Genomic DNA, 25,708 nt, shown 5'->3' on the forward strand with positions numbered 1-25,708 from the left:
CTTCCCTTATCTTATGCATCTTATCTGTTCTTTTCTTAAAATAAATTACACTTTCTGAAAATAACATTGTCTGGATGGTTAATGCAGCTCTTTTAAGGTTTGGGGGAAACAGGAAGTTGCTTAACTGCATTCCTAAATCACTACCACATGTGGACCAACAGTGCCCCATGCAGATAATCATCATGCTGGCTGTCTCCAAATGTTGGCAGCTTAATGGTCAGTGTAGGTGAATATGAGTAAGCATATAAGCCTACAAAAAGTAATTCTGCTGAGGGCATTATTATTATTAGAGCATATACCACCTGGAAAAATTTTAAGATTGATCACTGTAAGAGAATGTTGACTAGACTTTTGAAATAACCATGAGCATGGTAGCAGAATAATAAGAAAAGCATCCTAGACTCAGAAATAAAATGCATGAAGGCTTAGAGGCTAGACCATATAAATTTGTGTGCTATGGAGAAAGGGAAAACTTAGAGCTCTAAAAATGTGAAACTTACAGTGAGCATTGCAGAGACAGGAAATGAAATGGTAGGAGGGAACCGCCTTTGACTGATCACACTCTGCTAATAGTTTAAGCATTGTAGCTTCACAGGGAGAAAGAGGCCAGGTAGTACAAAATATGTAACACTATATGCTGAAAGCAGAATACACCACCCCCGAAAGTGCTTTTTTTATATAAGGATTATTTTGAGCCAAAAGTAAATTAGAAGAAGTAGATATAAAAATCTCTTTGTCTTCCCTTTATTGACTTCAAAGCAGAATATAAATTTATAAAGCTGTGCCTCTTCCCTGGATACCAGAAAAGACAAAGACTGGTCACCAGAATGACTTTTGCACCTTGCCTTGAGACTGGCATAGAAGAATCCACAAAACAAATTTTACTACTGGCCATTATCTACCATTAATTTCCCATATATTTTGACTTTTCCATAATTTGCCACCCCTGGGGCCTCAACGTCCCTTTCCTTTGTGTTGTCACTTCTCCAATCTTTGTTATAATTTGATAAAGATGCTATATAAGTCAGAATTCTATGTCACCTCTTTGATAATTGTTCATTACCAGGAATCTCCCTTGTGTACATGAGATATATATGTTAATAATTTTTCATGTTTGTCTCCCATTAATCTATCTTTTGTTGGAGGGATCCTAGATAAGAACTTGGTAGGGTACAGGGAAAATTATTGTTTCCTGCTGTACAATGCAAAAAATACATGGACTATAGTATACACTTAAATAGGGTCTTTTAGGACAAACAAAAATCAGAAATAAGATATTAGAGTGAGAAAGAGCCATTTAGTCTATGACAGAAGATAAGTAGAAACAAAATATAGCATTGTATTAAAGTATGAATATGAATAAAAGAGAACTTTTAAGAAAATCTGCAAGAACTATAGCTAAACGTGTGTCATACATTTTGTTTCTGTACGTCACACACAAATAGCAATCTGATTATTCTAGAGCCTGCCTCCTTTTGAACCAAAAGTAGTAATATCCAAGTTTACCTGACTTTCTTTCTTAGCCACCAGTAAAAGTAACATTTTGCTGCACAAAAGCTAAACATAACAACAATAAAAACAAATTTTCCTCCAAAACACAGAGACCTGCCAATTCTACAATGATCCAAAATATTTGGTATTGTTTTGGCCTGCAGGTCCAGAGGTTATGAACAATTCATTTTTAAAAATAGTTTACATTTCTAGAGTGTCTTCCAGGAAAAGGCAAAGACTACTTAACTATATAAAATCAGGGGAGTATTTTAAAATTCTCATTATATTTAACTCACAACCCTCTTAATAAGCCAACTTTCTATTTAATTTCTTACTCTTAAAAGATAAGAAGCTATTTTGTCTATTTGTTACCTGTGGAATAAATACTATCCTTGGGAACATGTAGATACTACACAGAGTTTATTCTGTGAATCTTGGGAAATAAATTCAGACTATCTAGGGTATCATCAAATATCTGCTCTAAATCCTGTGTTCCTCAAATCTGTCCAGAAATTTGGCATCCTAGAAATTTTTCCAGATTTCCCTATGAAATTTGTTCTGTAACATGGTAATCATTAAGCACTGAAATTGTCATTTTTTTCTTGCTTTTGACACTGGAGCATTTATGGCATCCTTATGTTCACACACTCTGGATACACAGGGGTACCTCAGTGCTTCCATGACGTGGTCGAAAACCAAACTGGACTAGAAATAAATCAAATTCAATGACTAGGGTCAATGTTGGTCTTCTGGGGAAATTTGATTCAGTTCTAGTCAAATTTGGTTTGTAACCAGAACCCTGGAGAGAACTGAGTTCACGAAGTGAGGTAATATATTATACCATCTGTGGTATAATCATTGAACACAATGAGTTGAGAGCTTTTGTTACAACTTCCTTCCTAAGTGAAAGTTGCAGAACCACATCTAAGCAGCTGACAATAGCCATATAGGAGGATGTATATCTGCAATAGCTTCAGCTGAGACTGTGTCCATTTCTCTTTCTTTACACCAACCATTGAAAGTACTTCATATTTCTGCCTCCCCCCCCCATTAATTATCTCTTGAATGCAGAAGGATGGAGTCTCAGGGAGCACTGTAATTGGACTGGCTGTCGTTGCTTGGAGATCAGAGTTTACAAACCGTAGACTCACAGAAAGGAATTCTTTAGCCAGTTACCATTAAAAAATGTGAATAATTGCTATCATTTTATAACAAGGGAATATTACATAAGAGTTATAATTTCTGCTTTCTCTGAAAAAGTGGAAACTCTAGTAACTCCAACAATCATAGCAGTGGTAACTGTCAACTGTTCTTCAGAAGAATCATTGATCTTTCATTCCTGCCCTAACAGGAAGCCAAATGTGAAAACTTGTCCTTTGGAATTTGGAACACAGATGATTAACTAATAGTAACAATGTCATATCTAGAGACATTCAGAGTACAAAGGCAATCAATGCAGTAGTAATAATCCTGTCATTCATATGTTTTGGAAGACCATTAACAAATCTTAGTTTCAGGATTTGTAATGTTCATTAAGTAGTAATGCCTAGTACTTTCTTGCTGAGATTTAGCAAACACTGAGGACAAAGACAAAGGGAAGTTTTCATAGAATGGCAGAATTAGAAGAAAATTTAGAATCAAATTAACTTCAAATCCTCATTGCACAATAAGTAATTGAGACACAGAGATATAAAAATCTTGTCTAGGATTACAATCTCTTATTGGTGGCAGCATCAGTCCTGTGATCTCCACACCAAAGATCTTTCTCTTACTCTGCAGCTCCTTTCTTCTTGCCTGTACTAAGCTTTCCTCTTTATGTGTAAAGTGGCCAGATTGAGAAAAGTGTCACCCTCAGACAGCTGCACACTGCATATTCATCTCAGCTGGTGTAGATGAAGGACCAGAGAAGAATGTAACACCAGACTCTTAGTATGGTGTCACGTTATTGTATTACAAGATTGGAGATGCAAAGTTAAAAGGTGCTGAAGTGGTTCCTCCAGTTCCCCACACAACACAGAAATCCTTCTGTAGAAGCTCTGAGATCAAGGTGGTTTCCAATAAACTAATTTAATGGACACAACCCTCACAGCCTCATACAACCATCTGTCCTCCATGGTATTTGTTTGCTGGAGACTTTAACCAGTTTTTCTAGATGAAGATGATTGGAATCTGTTTTGTGGTAAGCATAACCCACAGGAGCCAGCTACACCTGCCCCAGGAGTGTAAGAGATGTTTGCACGTCTTCACACTGCACTGCGTTATGCAGACCTCACGCTGCCTCACGGGCCTCACTTCCTCCTTTATGTAATTTTTAGAAATATCAAATACTTCCTGAATTTGCATGTCATCATTGCCTGGGGGCCATGCAGAGAAGCTTCTGCACCATTTCCACTTGGTCTGTGCGCTGCCAAAGCGAGCACCCAAGGAAGCATTCTGAGTTACTCAGGGTGTTCTTGTGTGTGGCCAGGCTTCTGGGCCTCGCACAGTCCCTACCTCTCATCGCTGTCTATTGCCTTGATTATCAAAATTCAGCACTGGACTGATTACACCCGAGAAGCCAATAGCTGTAAATGCAACTTTGCCAAGGCCAAACAGTGATCCAGAGAACAGACTTTCTGTGTCTCATAAGCAGCAACAATAGAATACTTTCATCTTGGGTAGAAAGCTTTGTTGTTCATTCAAAGTATCAAGTAGTGACAAATGAGTTTCTGAATTACTTTTTATGCCACAAACTCCCAGCAGTTTCTTATCCAAAACCCTTACTAATTTTATCTTCAGCTTGTTTCTGCTCTATGTTTCTGAAGTTAGTGAGCTTACTAAGAGTGGCTCCTTTTTTCTGTCTTCCCAAGTAGGAGCATGGTTGCTTCTATCCTATTTTTTATGCAATTTTGTCCTTCAGGTACTATGGCGAATATCCTGTTCCTCAAAGAATGTAGTTGGCTTTCTTGTTTGCTTTAACCTTAGATCCAAAGTTACACAACATTGAGTCTAAATCTTTTTTTTTTTTTTTTTGGATACCAGGGTTCAAACTCATGACCTCGCACTTGCCAGGCATGTGCTTGTGCCACTGAGCTAAATCCCCCGCCACTGAGTCTGCATCTTAAAGTAATCTAAAGTAATAGTAAGTTTATTTAAATTCTGTCAGCCTCAAGTGCCTAACTGAACATGGATGTATTATGAATAGCAGAGTTGATAGCAAAATGCTAAATGACTGCCTACTATATTGTCACTATAATTAATTATGGTATTGTAACTCTGAAGTGCATGCGCTATGTGTGGACCCTGGATGTCCTCTGCTCACAGCCATGTACGTTTTAGAATTCTTCCCCCACGATACACCCGTTCTTCTAGCTGATACAGCTGAAGCTTCCTCTTCTTTAGCTTTTCCCCACAGTGTCTGAGACTTAGTCCAAAGTACTCTCTATCTGCTCCTGGCTATGGTTTATTTTTTTCCTCCTCCAACATGATGTAGTCCAACTCCCAAACACTCCATGCCGGTAATATCAACAATTCTATATTTATTCTCTGTTTTGTGTCCAAAGGATCCATGGTTTGGTCTCTAGACTAAATAATGGACTCTCAGAAGTCCAGAAAACCCATCCATTCTTCATCTTATCCACACAGAGAATCAGAGTTAAGCTGGAAGGAGCCCCGGGACACGATGTGATTTTTGCCTCCCTCAGTTTGAGTGTTAGTTAGGTCCAGTGTCAACATGGCAGGCTTTAAGATCCATCCAAGAGACTGGTAGAGCAGATTTCTGGGTGCCTCAGGGTGGGTCATAGAGGCATGGCCTTGAGATCAATGTCTGCTTCACTGCTATTCCCTGGCCACCACGAACTAAGCTCTGCTACATCTTTCCACCATGATGTTTAAACCTTGGAGCTAACAATCTAGAATGGACTAAGTCTCTTAAAACTATGAGCCAAATTAAATCTCTCCTCCTGTAAGTTCAAGATGTCAGGTACTGTGTTTTAGAAATGACAAAACTGAGTAACACAGTGAGTGATTCTCAAATTTTGGTATGGGTAAGAATCACTGAGGATCGTATGAAAAATAAACCTAATTTAGATATTCTAGTTTTTGTAGATATTCTGCCCTCAAGGAAGTGAAGTATAAATCCCAATTCTTTAAGTTTGTATAATAACTTCCATCCAAGAAGCACAATATGGAAGGAACTGAGGGAAGAGAAACTTTGTAGAAGACTGGAAAACATCAGAGAGGTGAGTAAGATTAGCATCACCAGACTTGAGTCATCTTGATAACCCAAATGCTTGATCAAAGTGATGAGACTGTGCTATATTTTATCTCTAGGTTCTTCTCCCAAAATATAGCCTCACTCTAGTCAATGTAAAAACACCAGACAAACCTCATTTGAGGGACATTTTACAAAATACCTGACCAGTGTTCCTCAAAATGGTCAAGGTCATTAAAAGTTAGGAAAGTCTGAGAAATTTGCAGTCACAAAGAACCTAAGGAAACAGGAGGAAGTATAATGTGGTACCCTAACAGGGAGCCCACCACAAAAACAAGAAAGGAACAGCAGGTAAGAACTGACGAAATATTGATACAGTATGGCCTTTAGCTAATAATCATGTATCAATATTGGTTCATTAGTTTGATAAATGTATAACACTGATGCATGTAGGATTAATATGTGGAAAAGTGGAGGCAAGATGTGTGAGAACACATCATTCTATCTTTTCAACTTTCCTGTAAACGGAAATCTATTCTAAAATTTTAAAAAAATATTTTAAAAAAGTGATTCCAGAGTGGTAATCCTAGTACTCAGAAGGCTGAGGCAGAAGGATCACTTCAAGTTCAAGACCAGTCTGGGCTACAAGTCAGCCTGAACTACATAGAGCCTATCTAAAAAGATAAAAAAAAAAAAAATTGATTCCAAGGAGTGTGGTTTAGAAGTGTCAAGAGGATTTGTTCATCATTAACACACTCTCCTCTTGGTTCTAATGCGGACAATTCCCAGGCCTTACTTTTCAGAACCCTGTCCTACTGCGAAGGGTCTCATCCATGGCTACACACTGAGTATCGGTGTCCCACACCACCTACTCTGTTTTAATTGGTCTAGGAGTATAGCCTGGGTACTCAGAGACTAACAGCTCTTCTGATGATTTCAGTGGCAGTCAAGTTTAAAGTTGTTTTTGTGCCTTCTAATTTGTATGGTAGTTATGAGCTATACATGGTTATTAAAACTGACATTTATTGAAGACTGAATAAAATCAAAAAGTCAGTTCCTCCTTACATTTCACTGTGGCTTGTGACTACTGCACTGGACAGTGCTGGTAATGACCATTTCCATCACTGCGGATGAGCACCCCCTGTTTACTCAGCTCTGAACTGAGCCCCAAAAAAGAATAAAATTGCCTGAGTTCTCAAGGAATTTTCAGTAAATCTTTACTAAATAATGTCACCAAGATGGTGTGTGATGTTTGCAGAATAACACTTATGGAGATGGTTCTTGAATATGTGCTTATAGTAGGAATTTATTTTATAGTTTCTTGAATCACAACCAAGTAACCAGACACTGCTGTTTTTCTAATTGCTCCATAACTCCTTGGATACACAGCTGTCAGCCCGTGGAGGAATCTAGCCACTCAAATGGAGATTTCTTTGCATACACAGATACTTGCTCAGTGCTGTTTTCTCTCACTGAGGAGACTTGGATTGGATATGCAAGTACAACTCTCTAACTCAGACAATGAAACCATTAATCACTTGCTCAGATATTTATTTTCAGCTACAAATCCTCTCTGGTTAGTGTCATAGGTTTTTTTAAAATTATTTTTTAAAAAATAAAACTTGAGTTTCCCTTATATCCTCATAGTCTGATTACTGTCATGGCAAGGATACATCTCCCATTAAGGAAGAGATGATATATGCATTATTAGGCATCAAGAGTATTTTCTTGTAATATTAAAAAAGTTCATTTCAGAGTTCTACACAGGCACTGTTTGGAAGTGGAGAGGATCTTACCTTTATACAACTAAGAAAATATGGGCTTTGTGTTTCACATGACCTCTGTAAAGAAAACGATTGTATAAATTCCAAATACCCAACTTTATGTTGTACTATACAGTCTTCACATTTGGACATCAGATGGTTGCATTTCCTGGTGTGTAGAAATTAGACACAGTTAACAAGATCTTGAACTAAACAGAAAAATTCTGTCTTGTTAAACTGTTTAAATTTTCCTAATGGCTAATAGTGCAATTCCTTAAAGACAGATGTGCATTTACATAAGTATATGTCACACATGAAACAGATCAGACATCATAACACAAGTGAATAGCTGACCCCACCTGTAAAATAAAGCTACTCTCTCCCTGTATGCCAGCAAAGGCCCTCTCAGCCAGTGAGGGAGCCATGCGGTCTCCCTGTGTGTCCTGTTGGCCCAGGAGAAACAACAAGAAAGCCACCTCTGCCTCCCACCCTCCCCACCCGCGTGTGGGCCACCATACATGACACAGGCTGAGATGATCATAACTGAAGTAATCGCAATAGAGAAGCAACCTGACCTTTATGTTGTTTAATTGACTTTGCATGCCTGGGACCAGTGGTCTGGATAACTATGTAGAGGGTAACATTATGCAACATGGTAATGATTGTGGATTTCCTACTGTCCTATGACTGTTTTGTTTTGTTTCATTTTACTATTTTGTTTCACTCTCCTTAAAATAAAAAAAAAATATACCCACTCATTTGAGGATTTTTTCTAACATGTCAGTGCTTCACAAATACTCATGGTATCCATCAAAAGTCTATTATGAATTGACTTCAAATCATGACATAGACAGTCATAGAGAGGTGTAGAACCATAGAAGCTGACACTTGAGAAGGAGAGTTGATGTCTCTGAGAAATAATGTCCCCTGATTTCTCTTCTTATCAAATGAATTTGTGGGCAGAAGAGAACTAGAAGCTTCCCCTGTACCTGCTTTCCATCTCTTTTGCCTCAAACTATTTTTATGAAAAGATGCTGAGTAATCTTGGGACAACCCTGATTCATACTGCTAAACTGCTAGGTGGCATAATAATAGACATATTTAGTGTACCAAGGACTAGAGCAGTTACAGTACTGCTGGTTTCCAAGTTTCTCTTTGGGAAACATGGGCTGCTCAGTCTTGTCTCTGTACTTCAAATCCTAGAGTTAATTTATAATTACAACGTAACTGCCATAAAACCATCACTCCCTCTTTATATTTATGGGCAACTAAAGAAACATTTTTCTTCTTCATAAACCACTTTTGTAGGAAAGTGTGTAAAGTCCCTGGAGGTCGGAGGCACCCCTTTCTGCTCTCAGTTCCGCAGGAAATGGCCTAGAAGGCTAGCTTGACAGCAGGCTGGCATCCTTTGAGGGATGTGCAGAATACTGCATCTGCCCCAGGACACCCGCCCAGCATCTTTGGCATCTCTGCAGTTGTTCTGAAGGCTTGGAGTGTTTATCTCCCACAAGCAGCTGAGCTGCCTCTGGTTTCATGAGCAGAGCAGTGGAATGCAGTGGATGAGACCCAGGCCTCCGGCCACCCAGATTAGAGAGTTTTGTGCTGAGGTCCCTATATGGTTGTGTTAGACTGAACGCTGGGCTCCAGTCTGTCTTTGTTCCTTGTTTGGGAAGCAAGTGGGAGGGGAGCAGACTAAGGGGCTATATAACCCTGCTGCGTGCTGCTTCCCTGGACACCACCCACCCAGAGTGGAGAAGCCCAGCCAAGCACAATAAGGGTAAGTGGCTCCAGCACAGAGTTGTAACTGAAGAAATTCTGGCAGCTCTTTTGTTACCTGGTACAATCAGACATTTGTAGGGGGTGTGGATGGGTTCCTGTATCCTGATTTTTTTTAATGAAGCTTATACTACCAAAATGATTGTAGTGTTTTTACTGTAATGATCTAATATTAAAATCAAGGATAATAAACTGTTTGATGCGGTGGTGGAGGTGGAGAGGAAGATGGAATGACATTTTATTCATGCATGTGACCTGTAAAGTCTCTTTATACAAAATCAACAGCCCAGATTTTGCAGCACAGAATAGGAATGAAGTCCAAGTTTTTATGGTAAGTTATGCATTTATCTACATTTAGGCAAAACTTTTGGATTTGTTTGCAGTTCAGATTTGGTGTGTGGATATTTATTGGACTCTTTTGATGCAGCTGATGTGATTTGCAAGTGGAATTTAAAAGTGAATGGAGTGTAATTGTGTACTCTTCGGTCTGGCCTGGATTTGTGTGCGGCTTCTGGGTCTCCCTGCTCTAGCCAACAGTGTCTTATATTGGAAATGAGTATCTGGAGACTGTAACTGCAGGGTTACTTACTACATCTGCATATTGGCCATTTGTATCAAAACGCAGCAGGCAGCCAAGCAGCAGAGCTTGCTTCTGACAGCTCTGCAGCTCTGCCTGTCAGCAGAGGGGAGGTCTGCTTTGCATTTCTCTTAGGCTCAAATTCCTTCTCTGCCTGGTTGGGTGAGTACGACCAGAGAGCCAGCCCTGCCACCCCACACTGATCTTTGCTGTGAATCAGGGCTTAGCAAGTTCAGCCAGGGCTGGAGTTTTCATGCTAAGATTTTCCTTCCGTTTTGTGATTCATGACTAAATATGGTTTGCGATTCAAAACCAACAAGCTGAGAACTGCAATGTTCTTACCCTCTCCCCTCCCACAGACTACTCTTTTTTGGCACCAGTTGCACTCTGCTGGGATGGAGCAAACCCCCTGACCCGGGTGCAGTTCCAAAAGCAGACACTGGAGCAAGCATGTTTTACCTAATTAGGAAATGCTTTGCTCCAAACCACACTGCCCATTCAGGTTAGATAAGAGTTGACCCCACTAGGACTGTGCTCTTCTGGGGACACAGGGACTTCTGTAAGGACACTGCTCCATTCATAGATTAGAAAATTCTTCCTGGATGGCTTTTGACAAACATAAATATATTTACTGAATTTAACATTTTTTTTTTCCTGCACTCTTGCTCATACTGTGGGTCAGCTTACTTTTTCTGAATATGTTCAAACATTTGTAGCAAACAGTCCCAACCCAACAAAAAGGAATTTCGGGATAGTCCTTCCCAGTTTCGGAAAGCATCCAAATTCCCAATATTTTATCTTGTTTCAGCTCTTTCTTTTGATTGGAGAGCATACTTACCCATCCATACTCTGCCTACTGATTCTTTGGTGCCAGCTGCCTCTGACAAATGCCCAGAATGTCTTCTAGTGTTTTTTATCTTCTAGAAAGGAGAACAAATATAATGTTATCTCAAAGACCAGAGTGGAAAAGGAATGGGCAAGTCATTGAGAAGTCCCATTTTCCATTTTGGCAAGCAGTTCTAATTCTGGTGCTAAATGGAAGGAAAGCTGAACTTAGAAACAAAATATCTTGGTAATGATAGTAATTAGATAATGATAGTAATAATGATGACCATTAAACTAATGCATTAGGATTTTACAGTGTATATGCTGCTATGAATTATTTTAATTTTTAAAAATGTAGTCTCCAATAAGAACTTTATGAGGTATAAATGAATATTATTGCTGTTTTATCATTAAAGAAATTGTGAATTAGAGGTGTTAAATAACTTGATAGTGATAGAGCCTGGACGCAAATCCAAGCAGGGTGACTTCAGAGTCCTATCTCACAGTGACTCTGTTCTGCAGTCCCTTTTGTCCTGGGTTTTCTGCTCTATTAGTTGGAGGTAGTACTACAGAATGAGAATTGGGAGCATTCTTTCCCGTACACGGTATTTCTAATGCTTTCTGGAAACATGGAAGGAATTCTATATTGGAAGCTGAGGGAGTCGAGGGGAATCTGATCTGAGTTTGGATTTCTGCCTCAATACCTACGTGCCCTTCAACTTGACTGTTTCTCATTTGTAAAAATGACAGGATTGGGTGAAAATACCTTCTAGGAGGCCTTTGATTATCCAAATTTATAAGTTGATTCTTTTCTAGCCTTTCAAATTTCATTAAAGAATCCAAGCTCAATAGCTTTTTAGAAATATTCTTTTATAATCATAGGAATATATGCTCAATTAATTATCTTCCCCAAATTTTGTCTTACTTTCTTGGGGAAGATAATTGAAAGTTCCTACAAAACCCACTACTTCAAAATAACCTCAGTAAATATCTTGTAAATATGTGCAATCTGTTTCCATGAAAATATTTTTAATGAGATGATGCAAAGTTATTGTCAAGCCTACTATTCTTATACAAGAATATACTGTTAGCATATGTTCTTGCTCATCATTCTTAAAGGTAGCAAATATCCGACCATGTAATGTGTACTTCCAAAACTTTACCCTTGTTTTTAGCAATGACTTTAATGAATGAAAAGTAATCACTACCACTAACATTTCAAGAACTTTCAAAAGTATTTATTCATTTTCATGTTTCTCATACGGTAAACGTTCTGTTCTCAGGATCCAAAAGAGACTTTCTTAAACACTTGTATTAAATAGTTAAACACTTCAATGTTTCCAAATTTTCATATGCTGCCTATTCCTCAAAATGTAGCTTTTTGAAAAAAAAATTTTAAGTTGTACCTAGAAAAAAGTGAGCTATGTTGATATGGGCAGAAAACTCTAGACCCTTCTTTGACTTACGGTAAGGAAGTGTGAAGACCTAATCTTATAGTCTGAAATTCCCTTCTAGGCTTGTACTGCTCATGCATTTGCATATTCAGCACATCTTTAAAGGGATGCCGAGCACACATGATGCGCAGGGATTGTGCTATGTGTCAATGGAACACACGTGATAATCAGAATTGTAGCTTATCAAAGGCTTACAGCCCAAGGAAAATACTTCAAGATAAAGGCTGTGTTAAAAAGGGCTAAGGGCAAGTCTCCTGCTAGGAGCACAGAGCAGGGCCCTGAGCCCAGTCTGGAGATGGGAGAAATCAGTGCTGGGCAACTGCCCATCACAGCTCTTCTTTGTGCTCTCCACAGACCCTGAGAAGCAGCTCCAGCTATGTGTGAAGAAGAGGACAGCACTGCCCTCGTGTGTGACAATGGTTCCGGGCTTTGTAAAGCCGGCTTTGCTGGGGACGATGCTCCCAGGGCTGTGTTCCCATCCATCGTGGGGCGTCCCAGACACCAGGTGAGCAAACTTCTGACTGGACAGTGAGAGCTCAGGGACAGAAGGTAGATTCTCCAGATCTACATACATCCACAGGGTTTTGTGGCTCTGTACCAGGAAGTTATGCTGCCTTGTTAAAAATATAGCCATGAAGTGCTGGGGTATAACACAATGGAAAAAATGCTTGTCCAGCATGTGCAAAGCTCGGGGTCCTATCTCCAGCCCTAAAAAAAAGAAAAAATATATATCACTGTGACTATTTTGTCCAGGAAAAATTGCCAGTTCATACACAGATTATTTGGTAGTTACCTATGAAATATAAAATTTATCCACTTTTATTATCATTATCATCATAATCAATACTAGAATTAAACTATCCTGAAATGTACCATAGCTACTCTTTGGAAACAAACTAAAATAAAAGCCCAGATTACTCAACCTCACGGAGTTTGCTAATAGATGCAGGCAACATTGATATCAAATGTAATTTTATATTAAACTAACTGCCAAGAAAATATATCTTGACAGCTACAAATAATTTTACATGTTACATATAAAGAGAGTGGCAATCACGTAGGAAAAACTGTGCTTTCATTTAGGTTGGTTTTATCTAATTGATGTTTATAACCCTCATCTTAGTACGTATTCACAAAAATAAATCAGAAGAGTTTTTTAAATAACTGAAGTCTTTTTTTGTTCAATTGTGCAATGTAGCTATTTTGCACAAGCAGGTAATTTATGGATCTATCATAGTCATACCTGTTTTATAATTCTGAAATAATTTTTTCCAAGTTAAAATATAGTGATGAGAGGTTTTTGAATTTTGCTGTAAGGATTAAAAAAATGTAGATACCTAGGCAAATATTTCATAGTTGATTGATATAGACTTATTCATCAGAAATCAAAATCAAGTGGTTATTTGTAGATGTGATACTTAAGTTTATAATGATTATAAAGCCACATTTGTATATTTTGGGGTAGAAGATATCTTTAAAAACATAGTTTATGTCCAGGCATGTGGTTCATGCCTTGAATCCTAGCACTTGGGAAGCTGAGGCAGGAGGATCACTGCAAGTTTGAGGCCAGCCTGAGTTACACAGTGATCTTGGGACTATTCTTGGCCCCACTGCAATACTCTGTCTCAATCCCATCCTCAAAAAAGAAGCACAGTTTAAAAGATTTATAAGAAAAAACATTTCATTGAACTAAAATCTGATATTTCATATATCCTTTTAACAAATAAACATTGAGGGTCAAATGTGAGCCAGGAATTTGCCGTCGTGGCGAAGGAGACAGACAGGATCTCTGCTCCAACAGGGCGCGTGGAAGACAGAGGCAGAGCAGGGTAAAGCCGCCTCTTGCTCAGCGTCCCCCTCTCATGGAGGGTGAGTTAGTTCTGCTTCCCACCAACTGAGCTATTAAGATTGTGCTTGCAGTAAAGCTCATATTTTTGATAGTAACAAAGAAGAAGCTCCTATCTCGTTATTTGACTCTTTATGGTTTGATAATAATCAATTCACAAAGTTTACAAGGGGCTGACTTGTCCTACGTTAAACCTTTCAGGGGGTGATGGTCGGAATGGGACAAAAAGACAGCTATGTGGGTGACGAGGCACAGAGCAAAAGGGGAATCCTGACCCTGAAGTACCCGATAGAGCACGGCATCATCACCAATTGGGACGACATGGAGAAGGTACTCGATGTTTGCCCAGGCGGGGCTCTCAGAGACACAGTATCTGCTGCTCTTGATTCCAAAGGACACTTGGTTCCAGGGGAGAGAAGTTGTCTCACCTCATCCATGGCACTTCAATTTGCTAATGTTTATTGTTCAAATAATTATCAAGTATTTCTTTTAAAAAATCCCTTACCTTCCAGAGTTCATAAATGAATTAGAGGCAGGGAGTCCTGCAGACTAGAAGAGGGAGCTGATGTTCCGATGCTCATGCATTCCTGGGACAGCCCTGCTTCTGCATCTGCCCAGAGGGCGACCTCCCTTCCCCAGAGGAGTTTCTCAGTGGAGCAGACGGTGTCTCAGGAGGAACACTCCTGGAGAAAGATTACTGAAATGAAAATAATCATCATTACTAACTGTCAAATTCAAAGAGCATTCTAATGAGAAAGAAGGGAGGGGTTGGGTATAGTGAGGGGTGGAGAGCAGGAAGCAAGAACTGTTGGTCTCTTAAATGACATTTCAGGGTAGCAACAGGATATATAGGACTGGCCTGCTTGCTTGGGCATTTTATTGCTTTCTTTTAATTTTAAATTTTTAAAAACCATGTTCATCTAATTGACCATCTAGTTGGTGGTGAAGGTGGGGGGGGGGTTGGAGCAGCTGCCCCCTCCCATCCCTACGCTCCGCGTGCTGAGGTTCAAGGTGTTGGCCTTCAAGCCTTCTCACTCTGCTCCATCCAAGGAGCAGGACCTTCAGGTGTCTCCTTTCTAGAAACGCAAATATTCAAAGCCAGGGAAACTGGACTGAGGTAGAGTCCTTACATCTTGCTTTTGTTAATTTGACAGCAGTTCTTATTTTGCTCTGTTTTAATTCTGAGTAGATCTAATATTCCAGGTGCTGGTGGTGACAATTGATGCTTTTGAAGATTAATTTGTTTGGCCCCTTTTGCAGTGTTATGGGAACCTCTTTTGCCATCCAAAGATTAAAGAAGGTCTTCAATATTAAGCAAGTGTACTTTTATCTAAAGTACATTCACACAAACATGTGGTATACAAAACTGTAGGAGACTTTTGTGGAAACACTTCGAAGCAAATGGCTGTTGCTGAGAGGAAGCCCAGATTGTGCCAATAGAGGGTGCTTCGCTTGGCTCTGAACAGCAGAGGTAGCTAGATGGAGCAAGAACCAGGGACTTGTTTTCTTTCTCACACACACCACAAAAAGGTTTCTCTAGAAGCGCTGAAAGTGGCCACTTGGTTTCCAGCTCAGCCTCATTTGTTCAGTCATGTACACATACATTGGTTTGTTCATTTACACACGTAAACAGAGGGTAATGGAAGTATAATTAAATGATAGTAATATTTCTTCTGGACCAAGTGCTGGGCTGACCAGTAACTGTAGGGTTCTTACATAATTCACACAGAGACCTGAAAAGTACATATTAGCTGTTTTCATCCCTGTATTACAAATAATAATAGCTCAGGAAGATTAAAAACTTGCTAACTTCATGTAACAAGAAGTGACCAAACTGGAGTTCGAATCCCAATTCGACAGGGGAGGCTGTGGCCTTGATCACTGCATCATCCCGTCTCACAGATCTGGCCCTGGGTTTTCACTCCATCATGTTTAAGATGTGAATCCTTGGCAGGGGACTCAGTCTTTGAGCTTCAGCCTGCATCTACACAAATGGGCACTAAATGAAGCTTTGTAGAAGTTTATTTGGTCCTTGTTTCATTAGCTCATCCTGATCCCGTTTCAGGGTGTGCAGCACTCTGAGGTACCACATCACTAAGCTTCTCCTCTGTCCCCCACTCCTTAGATCTGGCACCACTCTTTCTACAATGAGCTCCGTGTGGCCCCAGAAGAGCATCCAACCCTGCTCACTGAAGCACCCCTCAATCCCAAGGCCAACCGGGAGAAAATGACTCAGGTAAATGTTCATCAAAGCATTCAGTTCTTTCAGATTTGGAGCAAGTCTGGTTTCAGTGGAGCTGTGCAGGAGAACAGAAAGAAAACCCCAACCATCAGTGGACATACTGACCAATTTCCAAGAACCCAGGGAATCCAAAGGCCAGGAACAGATACCTTTGCTTCTAAAAGCAAGAAGAAGGTTAAAAGATTTAATTGAGAAGGGAACTTCCAAAGTCATACTATATTTTTATCTTTTTGTTTAGTTTTGTTTTTTGAGACAAGGTCTCACTATGCAATGCAGGCTGGCCTTGGCTTCACTTTGTAGCCCAGGCTGGTCTTGAACTTGCAAACAGTTCTTCTGCCTCAGCCTCCCAAGTGCTAGGATTATGAGAATGTGCCACCACGTCTGGCTTAAGAAGCCATTTTAAAATGCAACACAGCATACAGGAGATCAGTTCTAGAGCAACACATCCAGCTTTAAAAACTGACTCTCACATCAGCCTTGAAAAGAGTCTGCTTATGCAAAATGGTAAGTGTATATCATAGTATCTGATTTCATAAGCATACAAAAAATAATATTTTTATTGTCATTATTTTTGCTTGTTTGAAGCTCAAGACCTTACTGTAGGAAACCATCCAGTTCACCAGCCACAAAAATTTCTAGTACAGATGAGTTATAAAGTCATAAGCCTTGTATCAGTTCTACGCTAGTCACGATGAAGCCCTGGGCTAAGATTTTTATGTGCAGTCTCTTTAAACTGTAACAATGTGAAACAGCAAATGTTATTATCCTGATTGTTTAAGTGAAGAAATGAAGGCTTAAGTATGTTAGGTGATTTTTTTTCCCCAAGGTCACATAGCTGAAAATGTCAGAGCCTGGAACTGACTGTGATCTTTGGCCCTGGGGAGACTTATGTGTAATTTCTGCAGGGCCTTTTCCTGGGAAGAGCTTTTGGTGCTCAAACCAACACAGGGCTCCTTTCTGCAGGAGAGCCTTGAGGGCCTGGGAATCACTCCTCCTGGCAAGAGGTGTTATTTCCGACCACAGTGAATGATGTGAAGGCGGAGAAATGGTTGAGGATTATGGTTCTCTAACAAATGTCAGCAGGAGCGTTTTACGAACAGAGAACTGAAGGTCTGCAGACATTGTTGAAAGCACAACCTGGAGGGCTCTGGGTCTACTCCTGTCCCTGACCTACAGGAACTGGGAGGTTGGGACTCAGAGGTCTTCTATTACCAAAGCTCCATCTCTGTCCAGCAGGAGCCAGGCTCTTCCTGCTGCAGCCAGAGTGGCCTGATTCTAGACCTAGCACTGACTCAACAATTGTATGGAAATATAGAATATATTAAATGGAACCTCCAACAGACCAAAAACTGGGGCCAATTCAAACCAGGTTTAAAAGGTGCTTTTATGCCAGAAAAATTGAAACTAGTATGTAATATATTTTAAATTTATTTTTTGCTTTGATTGTCTATTCTGGACATGCCTGAGAGTTCCTCTAATCCAAATCCTTCATTCACAGTTGAGAGATTTGGAATGGTGCCCACGCCAGCCATGTATTAGCTTGATAAATCGTCCGAGGTCACATTGAAGCCAGGAACAGCCAGGAATTAGAGTAAAAATCTAGGCTCCTCTTCCCCTGGACACCACCTTCTCTCCTTCCCACCCTGTCAGGTCACCAATGTGACAGTCTTCTATTCTCACTTCCGTTTTTCCTCTTCAAATAACCAGGGCTGCTTGGCCTCCCTTACCTTGGTCTCCTCTGCTCAGAGCCAGGCTGGCCACCTGCATCACCAGTGAGCTGTCCTCTCTTGATCTTCCATGAGTCTGACAGTGTTGTTGATTTAACTCTTGGGTTTGCTTTGCAGATTATGTTTGAGACCTTCAACGTCCCAGCCATGTATGTGGCTATTCAGGCGGTGCTGTCCCTCTATGCCTCTGGACGCACAACTGGTAAGTGGCTAGGACCTTGATCAGATGAATATACCATGAGTAATAAATAGACTTTGATGGTTATAAACACGTGGGCTGTGACAAGGGGTGATTCCAGCCCTCAAAGGTCTTCTCTCCTTTTCAAGATAAGCATTGGACCTCATCTCCAGCTGACTTTCCTATGGTTTCCCCTCTTCTTTATCTTCTGTAAGCCCTTTTCACCATCCTGCTGCTATGAAACATTCTTTTCCTTTCAAGCAGAAAGGTTAGAAATTCTCCTTCTGCCAAGACTTCCTTCTCCCAGACTAGCTAATGACCACATACCTTGCTGTGTTAACTTGTATCATGTCCAACTGTCCCTCAGGCATCGTGCTGGATTCTGGCGATGGTGTCACCCACAACGTGCCCATCTATGAGGGCTACGCCCTGCCCCATGCCATCATGCGTCTGGACCTGGCTGGCCGCGATCTCACTGACTACCTCATGAAGATCCTGACCGAGCGAGGCTATTCCTTTGTGACCACTGGTGAGGCTGTGGAGATAAAGAGAAGGGGGCGGAGGGCAGCGTGCTCCCCACGCTAACTTAGGGTCTCTGGACATCCAAGTGAATGACGGGTGCAGATGTGCCAAAGGCAAGGCCTGACTTTATGCATGAAGCAAACAACAGCTTGCATGATCTGGTGCAAGCCTGTAACTCTAGCATTCTGGGAGGCTGAGACAGAGTATCACAAGTTCAAACCCAATCTGGACAAATTAAAGCAACTTAGTGACTTACAGAGACTATGTTTCCATTCTTGGGTGGGGAACCCAAGAATGTAGTTTGATATAAGGCTCTGGTAGTCCCTAATACAAAAACCAAGCCCAACCAAAATAAAACAAAAAACACCAAAACCTGTTAAATGCTATTATTTCTTTGAAAAGGATAGTTTCAATCCTCTAGTGTAGTAAACTAGCTGGTTACATTACTTGAATATTTTTTAATCTCCTCCACTACTAAACAGAAAAGAGCATAGAGATTGAAGATAGAATGGTGTGGAGATTGGAAATCTTTGGAGCCATCTAAATAGACTTTAAGTCCCAACTTTGAGTAGCCTCTTTTTATCTGAAAATGGAGGAAATCATAGATTCCATATCCACAGTCATGAGTATGAAGCAAGACAGTACACAAACCAAATATCTAATACATTGTTAGCTGTTAGTAGAGACCCAGCAGACAATGCTTTCTTTGTGTCTTCAACCAAAACTGGGGCCACCCACTGTCCACCAGAGGGCACTATCAGGCATTGCTAGGACATCAGGGCACCCTCAGTGCCTGCGGCTCCTGTTGCCTGCATAGCCCAGCTGTATCGTCCAGATGCTCTTGGACTCTGGATGTGCCTGAGGCTCATTCTAAGCATCAACTCTGTGCCCTGACTGGCAGTGTAAAAGTTTCCTTTTGTGGCATGAAGCTGAGTTAATTCAATTCCTGCTCCTCGCCTCTCCCCTCCAATCCTAAAATGCCTTGAGAAGGGCCCACGGGGCCCGGCTGTAACAAATTGCTTTAGACTGCAGAGCGCTGGAGTCCCGAAGGCACGCACCAGCCTGTTTCTGCTGCATTTCTTCCCTGTGCACTTCTGCAGCCCTCCACGCTGAGGCTGGTCTTGAGCCAGTGCCAGGCTCTCTGTGGAAAGTGATAACTATGCCAAGGGTTTGGGCTGCAATGGCCCGGGGCCAGGCAGCCAGGAGTTTTGGGCTTTTTAAAAAGCTATGATTCAGCGTAAGACTTAAGGGGCAGGCAGTCCTTTAGTGTGTGAGCCATTGTGTCTGTGTCTGCTGAACAGCGGAGCGTGAGATTGTGCGGGACATCAAGGAGAAGCTGTGCTACGTAGCTCTTGACTTTGAAAACGAGATGGCCACTGCCGCATCCTCCTCCTCCCTTGAGAAGAGCTACGAGCTGCCTGATGGCCAGGTGATCACCATTGGGAACGAACGCTTCCGCTGCCCGGAGACCCTCTTCCAGCCCTCCTTCATCGGTAGGCCACAGCACCCCTTTCCTGTGAAGTGTGGGGGTCACCTTGTCTTCCCATGTCCAGTCAGCCCTTCTGCCAGGGGAGATGTGGCAGGGCCCCAACACCAAAAGCATTTCTAAACCAGGGGAAGGGAAAAGGTGTTGCATTTTCATGGTGAGAAGACCTGCATTGGCCAGGAAAGCAGTTTTCTTCCTCAAAAAACACTATGTTGTAGTAACAAAAGCATTCTGACTACATGGCGACAAAATTAAAGATAACGCATAGGACACTCACTGATTTGGGGCTGGTGTGGGAATGGAAAAATACAGAGTGCCAGGTGCGGGACGGTCCCCCAGCATCTGACTTTAGGAGACAGTTGCATGGCTGTTTCAGGGGCAGGCTTTGGCTTGACACTCTGTTGTTCTTCCATGATTTTAAGTCACTTAAGTCTTAAACCGCAGTCTCCTCATGGATAGAATGAAGACTGTAATAGTACCTGCACAGTAAGACAGTGATGAGAATTTCATGTGACATATGTAGAGCGCATAGCCTGGAGAAACAAGCAGTCAGTAACTGGATACCATTAGTAGTTAATCCAGCACTGCAGAAGATGACGGGCCATCTAGAGGTTTTTTCCAGAAGATCCACATTGCAAATTAACAAAAAGTTCAGATAAAAAAAGATCACGATTGACAAAATTAGATAAGATAAAACACTTTTCTGATGACTCAGCCCCATTCAGCTTTTGGGAGGGGAGTCGGGGTGTGTGTTGGGGGTAAGCAGCAGCCACAGAGAAAGGAGAGTTCTGAGCGATGGCTGTGGCATCAGCTCCATGTGAGACTCCTACAGGGAATCTGAAGATTTTGTCCCTCTTTGAACCGCCTACTGCAGAAGCTACAGGACTACGGTGTTGCAACTCGGATCTCCCATTGTTCAGGTCTGGCTCCCATGTTGAACCTAGGTTTTACCATGGCCTGTGTCTCTTCCCCAGGGATGGAATCTGCTGGCATCCATGAAACCACCTACAACAGCATCATGAAGTGTGACATTGACATCAGGAAGGACCTCTATGCTAACAATGTCCTCTCAGGGGGCACTACCATGTACCCGGGCATTGCCGACCGGATGCAGAAAGAGATCACGGCCCTGGCACCCAGCACCATGAAGATCAAGGTACTGCTGCTCAGTGACAGAGTCCATGGCTGTACTAGCAGTGGGGTCAGCCCTGTAATTAGATGTGAAGGACATTTCTGAGGCCATATCTCCAACACATACATTGACAGGTTCTAGCACTAGCCAGTGTGAAAAAAAAATCCACACATCTCATTCTTTATATAACTCAACCGAATTCATAAGGAAAACTGCATTATTTTATATGAAGTTTTATCTATTCTTATGGCTCTTGTCTCTGAGTTACTTTCAGCTTTAAGACATTTGTAGCAGATCTCACATATAGAGCATTTTTAAAAATACAGATAAGCCAGACATTCCTGAAGCAGTTTCAACTCTGTAGATTTAGTAGCTCAAATTCTTCCACTGCTAAATGTGACTGTATCCCCTGGCCAGGAATTAGAGTTCTCTCTGCATTTTCGTCTGGCATACTTTTTGATGTAGGTGTGTAAAAGCACAGAATGAATGACTCTGGAACCACCAGGCTCAGTGCTGGAGTCACCCAGGGCCCTCTAAGGTGTGCATTCTAAGTTCCAAGCAAGGGAACTCTGAGATAAATGGAGTTCTTCACTTTGGAAGGAAGCATCCCTGCGGTAGATGAGTTCTCAAAGATCCTTGTCACTGACTGAAGTCAGAGGGCCACCTCAGATCCTCTCACCCATGTTACAGGAAGCAAATCCAGTGCAGTTCATGCAGGAGAGGCAGACAGACAAGTTCTCTGTTATTTCCACTCCCTTGCTTTTTAAACAGAGTCTGTAGCTCACAGGAGGGAGTGAGCTAGACTGCAACACATACACTCTCTCTCTTTTCACCAGATGCTCTGGGAACTCCTGCCCTAACAGAGTGCAGGACAAGAAGAGAGAGACTGTTTTAGAAGAGTTAGGGTTTCTGGGACGCTGTTGACGTGCTCAGATCGCCTTGCACATTGGAGTGAAGGATGAAGCCAGAGACGGGGCCTACTGTGTAGCCAACTTGATTGAGAATGTAGGACGGAGGGGCTGCAGCTAAAGTGGGCAAGGGCTGCTTCTCCAAACTTGCCTCCTCGACAGAAGTGAATATAAAGCCTTAGGCCCCAGGCTGGTGAGAGAGGTTAGAGAACTATTAAAAACCTGGTTACTGTAAGGTGACACATAAAAGGAAAATGAAACTGAGAGAAGGGTATATGGGAAGTTCCAGCACCATCTCTGCAAGTTTTCTGGAAATTTAAATTCATTTCTTCCCCTGAAATTCTTATTTCTAAAATAAAACAAAACAACACCATGTAGCACAACACAACACAACACAACACAACACACCTTGTGGAGTTAGGTTTGAATGAATATTCGACCTGAACACAACCGGCTGTGACCAGTGGTTTATACTTCTCTCAGTTTGTGTTTCCTCGATGTGACATGCATGAGAATGATTTACTGCTCACCTCTCAAGGCGGCTATGAGAATTCATGAGATAATATATGCAGAATGCTTAGCAGAGGGCCTGTCACCTATTAAGAAGCAGGCAAATGCCAGTCACTTGTATTTAAAAATAAATGCTCAGCCAGAGCTTAAGGGGGGGATAAAAGGTTATCCCTTTAACGACTCTTGCAGAAACAACTCCTATGTGAGCCAGATGTCTGGGTCTACCCAAGAATACGAGTTTGGCATGGAACTTGAATTTTCTTGCCTGCAGCTATTTTTTTGAGTTTGGAGGTGGACAAGACTTCTGGCCAGGCACATGTTCTCTGAGCCTAAGTCATTTGCTTAAGAAGCTTGTGTGTGCCTTTGAAAGCCAGTCCTGTGTTCTGAGAAAGGTCAAGTTTAATGGGGAGTCCTCCCAGGGGAATGTCCCTCCAACAGGGGCCCAGAGTCCCTCAGTGGCAGCCTGCACAGGATCTGAGCAGAATTTCAAAGTGGCAGCTGACTTTAATCAGGTGGAAAGATGCCTGTGTACTAAGTTCTGGCACAATTAAAATTTCTTTGAAGATGTTGGTGCTTGTCTCTAGTGAAAGTATGTGTCATGCTAAGTTCTGGGGAGGACTGTGCCTTTGTGTGGAGGCCACCATAGGGATAGGGACTCACTTTTCTCCTTGATGTGGCAGAGGAGTTAGGGGTGGTTTGGAATAGATCACATGAAAGAATCCTGAAAAAAAGGTGACCACTGAGGAGTCTCTGAACCCAGGGCCTCTTCCCTGCCCCTTGTCATCTATTAGTCAAAAACACCCCAAAAGGACCACCAAGTCCACCATGCACAGGCCGTGGGAGAGCATGCAGGTGCTGCCCAACCACGCTAATGCCCTCTCTCTCCTCCAACCTACAGATCATCGCCCCTCCGGAGCGCAAGTATTCTGTCTGGATTGGCGGCTCTATCCTGGCCTCTCTGTCCACCTTCCAGCAGATGTGGATCAGCAAGCAGGAGTACGATGAGGCTGGTCCCTCCATTGTCCACCGCAAATGCTTCTAAGACACCTCCTTGCCCTGTGTGTCTCTGGCACACAACTGTGAATGTTTTGTGGAGTAACACCTTCAATTTCTTTCCAAATCATTTCTAACCAAAGCTCTGATTCGTTACCTATGTTTTTTTTTTAAATAATAAATCTGAAATATTCTACCCCTAATTTCTAGCACTGGCCTCTCATCAACACCCTTCTGATCACTTCTACTAGGCTGACTCTGCCCATGCTCAGTTGGCTCCCTCTAGTGAGCAGTGAAGATATGACACAATTAGAGTGACTATGTTCCCAAGCAAGAAGGAATCACAGTAAGCGGGAAGCACCACTTCAATGTTGCAAATGGAAGAATTTGGCAGTCTACAGAAGATTCAGAAATACAGATGGGACCTGAGGTGTAGTTCAGTGGTAGAGCACTTGCTTAGCATGTGGAGGCCTTAGGTTAGATTCCCAGCACCGAAAAGGAAGGAAAGAAAGGAGGAGAGAGGGAAAGAAGGGTAGAGAAGTTTTGAATTTTGTTGGAAAAATTGAGAAAAGTCTACACTGACGTTGCAACTTACTGAATATTTTTTTTATTTCACACGCTCTTAATCCCAGTACTAGTAGCATGACTAGTGACAACAAAAATAAGAATTTTATACATACATAAAATTTTATAAGCAATTATGTATTTATTAAAATCATCTTTTATATTAAACACTTATACATGCATGTGACTTTAATATATTTTCTATATATTAAAAGTATGTATGTAAAGAAGCTTTTACTTTAGTTTATTGATTTTTTAAACCGTAGGTTTTTTTTTTAATATTGAGAAACACTGCTTCAAAATCACACTGCATACATGTACTATAGGTTTCTCTTCTTCTGATCAATACCTGTCTCTAAGAAGGACAGTGGGGGCGTATTTACAGAAACAAGCCATGGAAAAGATACCTACACCAGTAGAAAAGGCTTTCACACAGATCAGCCATTAGTTCCTTGGGATGATGCGAATTATTATTAGTTCATTTTGTAGATGAACAGCCCAAGGTTGTGCGAGAAGTGTGATAATAGAGGACAGCTATCAACTTCAGCTGTTCTTGTGTCCACCTGACCAGAGTGGTACAAAGAAGAAACATTTCCCTCCTTGCCCTGAAGGGCCTTAGCCACTGGGTGTTTGTGCAGCCCAGCCCGCTGCCTGTACTGATAACAGTCTGCTGACTGTTGTGGGGTGGAGCAAGAAGTGCTCTGTTCACGGTGCTACCTCGGTGCAGAGATTCCGGGGCCCAGAATTTACTGTATGTTTGGTCCAGAACACCTGAGATCCAGAACACACAGAACAGCCAGTCTTCTGTGGGCCATTAGAATGAGCACGAGAATGAATACTAGAATCCCAAGTCAACTCAGCTCATTAGGGTAACTACTGCCCCCAGGAAGAGGACATGGGTGCCTACTGTCACCACGCTTTTTGTAGTAGGACCTACCTTCCTAACCTACTACAGCCCGCTGGATTCAGTGTTTTAACTGTTTTTCTTTTTACAAAGGAGTAGCTTGGGCTTTGAGTGGTTAGAAATAGTACCCACACCCATGGTTCTGGCCAGAGGTGATAACAGCTTGTTTCTACCTGAGCTGGGTTCAAGCACTCACTCTCCGATGTTAAGCCTACATTTCTCAAAGCACAGGCCACACAAATCAACTTCATCAGAACTCATAGGAAATATGCAGATTCCTGGCCACATCCAAAGCCTGCTGAACTAAAACTTACGGAGATGAAGCCATGAACTGAATTTTAATCAGATTTTCTGGTGATTCTTATGCACATCCAAATGTCAGACTCATCCCAATGTGGTCAAAGGAAATTTTCCAGTGGCAAATTCATGCTTATAGAGTAAGGCATTCTGTACCCTCCAGATTTAAACTTAAGGATTCATATACAGCTACTTGTAACCATATATTAATTATGCACATTTTTATAACTTACGTCTCCAGCCATTGCTCTCATCACTACCGATTACTTGACATAGAGCACATCTGTTGTGCTGTGTATTCCAGTTATCACCAGAGTGCAC

The 25,708-nt window shown here is 41.6% G+C and overlaps 1 protein-coding gene across 2 annotated transcripts; it reads left to right on the top strand.

The window, feature by feature from the left end:
• Positions 1-9,048: 9,048 nt before the first annotated feature.
• Positions 9,049-23,825, top strand: Acta2 (actin alpha 2, smooth muscle). Of its 2 annotated transcripts, none has more exons than XM_003473806.5 (9): positions 9,049-9,223; positions 12,433-12,583; positions 14,126-14,254; positions 16,050-16,160; positions 18,011-18,095; positions 18,439-18,600; positions 19,895-20,086; positions 21,054-21,235; positions 23,528-23,825. In XM_003473806.5, exons 2-9 carry the CDS (start codon positions 12,455-12,457, stop codon positions 23,669-23,671), a joined length of 1,134 nt encoding a protein of 377 aa, XP_003473854.1. In that variant the 5' UTR covers positions 9,049-9,223; positions 12,433-12,454; the 3' UTR covers positions 23,672-23,825. The 2 variants fall into 2 exon arrangements, with proteins under 2 accessions (XP_003473854.1, XP_023422411.1); XM_023566643.2 differs by lacking the exon at positions 9,049-9,223 and adding an exon at positions 9,535-9,553.
• The last annotated feature ends 1,883 nt before the right edge of the window (positions 23,826-25,708 follow it).

The sequence above is a fragment of the Cavia porcellus genome, unplaced genomic scaffold, assembly GCF_034190915.1.
Source record: "Cavia porcellus strain 051 isolate PalLab524CR breed Dunkin Hartley unplaced genomic scaffold, mCavPor4.1 scaffold_28, whole genome shotgun sequence".
In the NCBI taxonomy this organism is placed as follows: Eukaryota; Metazoa; Chordata; class Mammalia; order Rodentia; family Caviidae; genus Cavia; species Cavia porcellus.

What these genes read in the sequence shown, in the direction of transcription:
- Acta2 (XM_003473806.5), top strand. Translation starts at nt 12,455, where the DNA reads ATGTGTGAAGAAGAGGACAGCACTGCCCTCGTGTGTGACAATGGTTCC. An exon ending in CTATTCCTTTGTGACCACTG is followed by an intron (nt 18,601 to 19,894) that starts GTGAGGCTGTGG and finishes TCTGCTGAACAG; the next exon opens with CGGAGCGTGAGATTGTGCGG. An exon ending in CTTCCAGCCCTCCTTCATCG is followed by an intron (nt 20,087 to 21,053) that starts GTAGGCCACAGC and finishes TCTCTTCCCCAG; the next exon opens with GGATGGAATCTGCTGGCATC.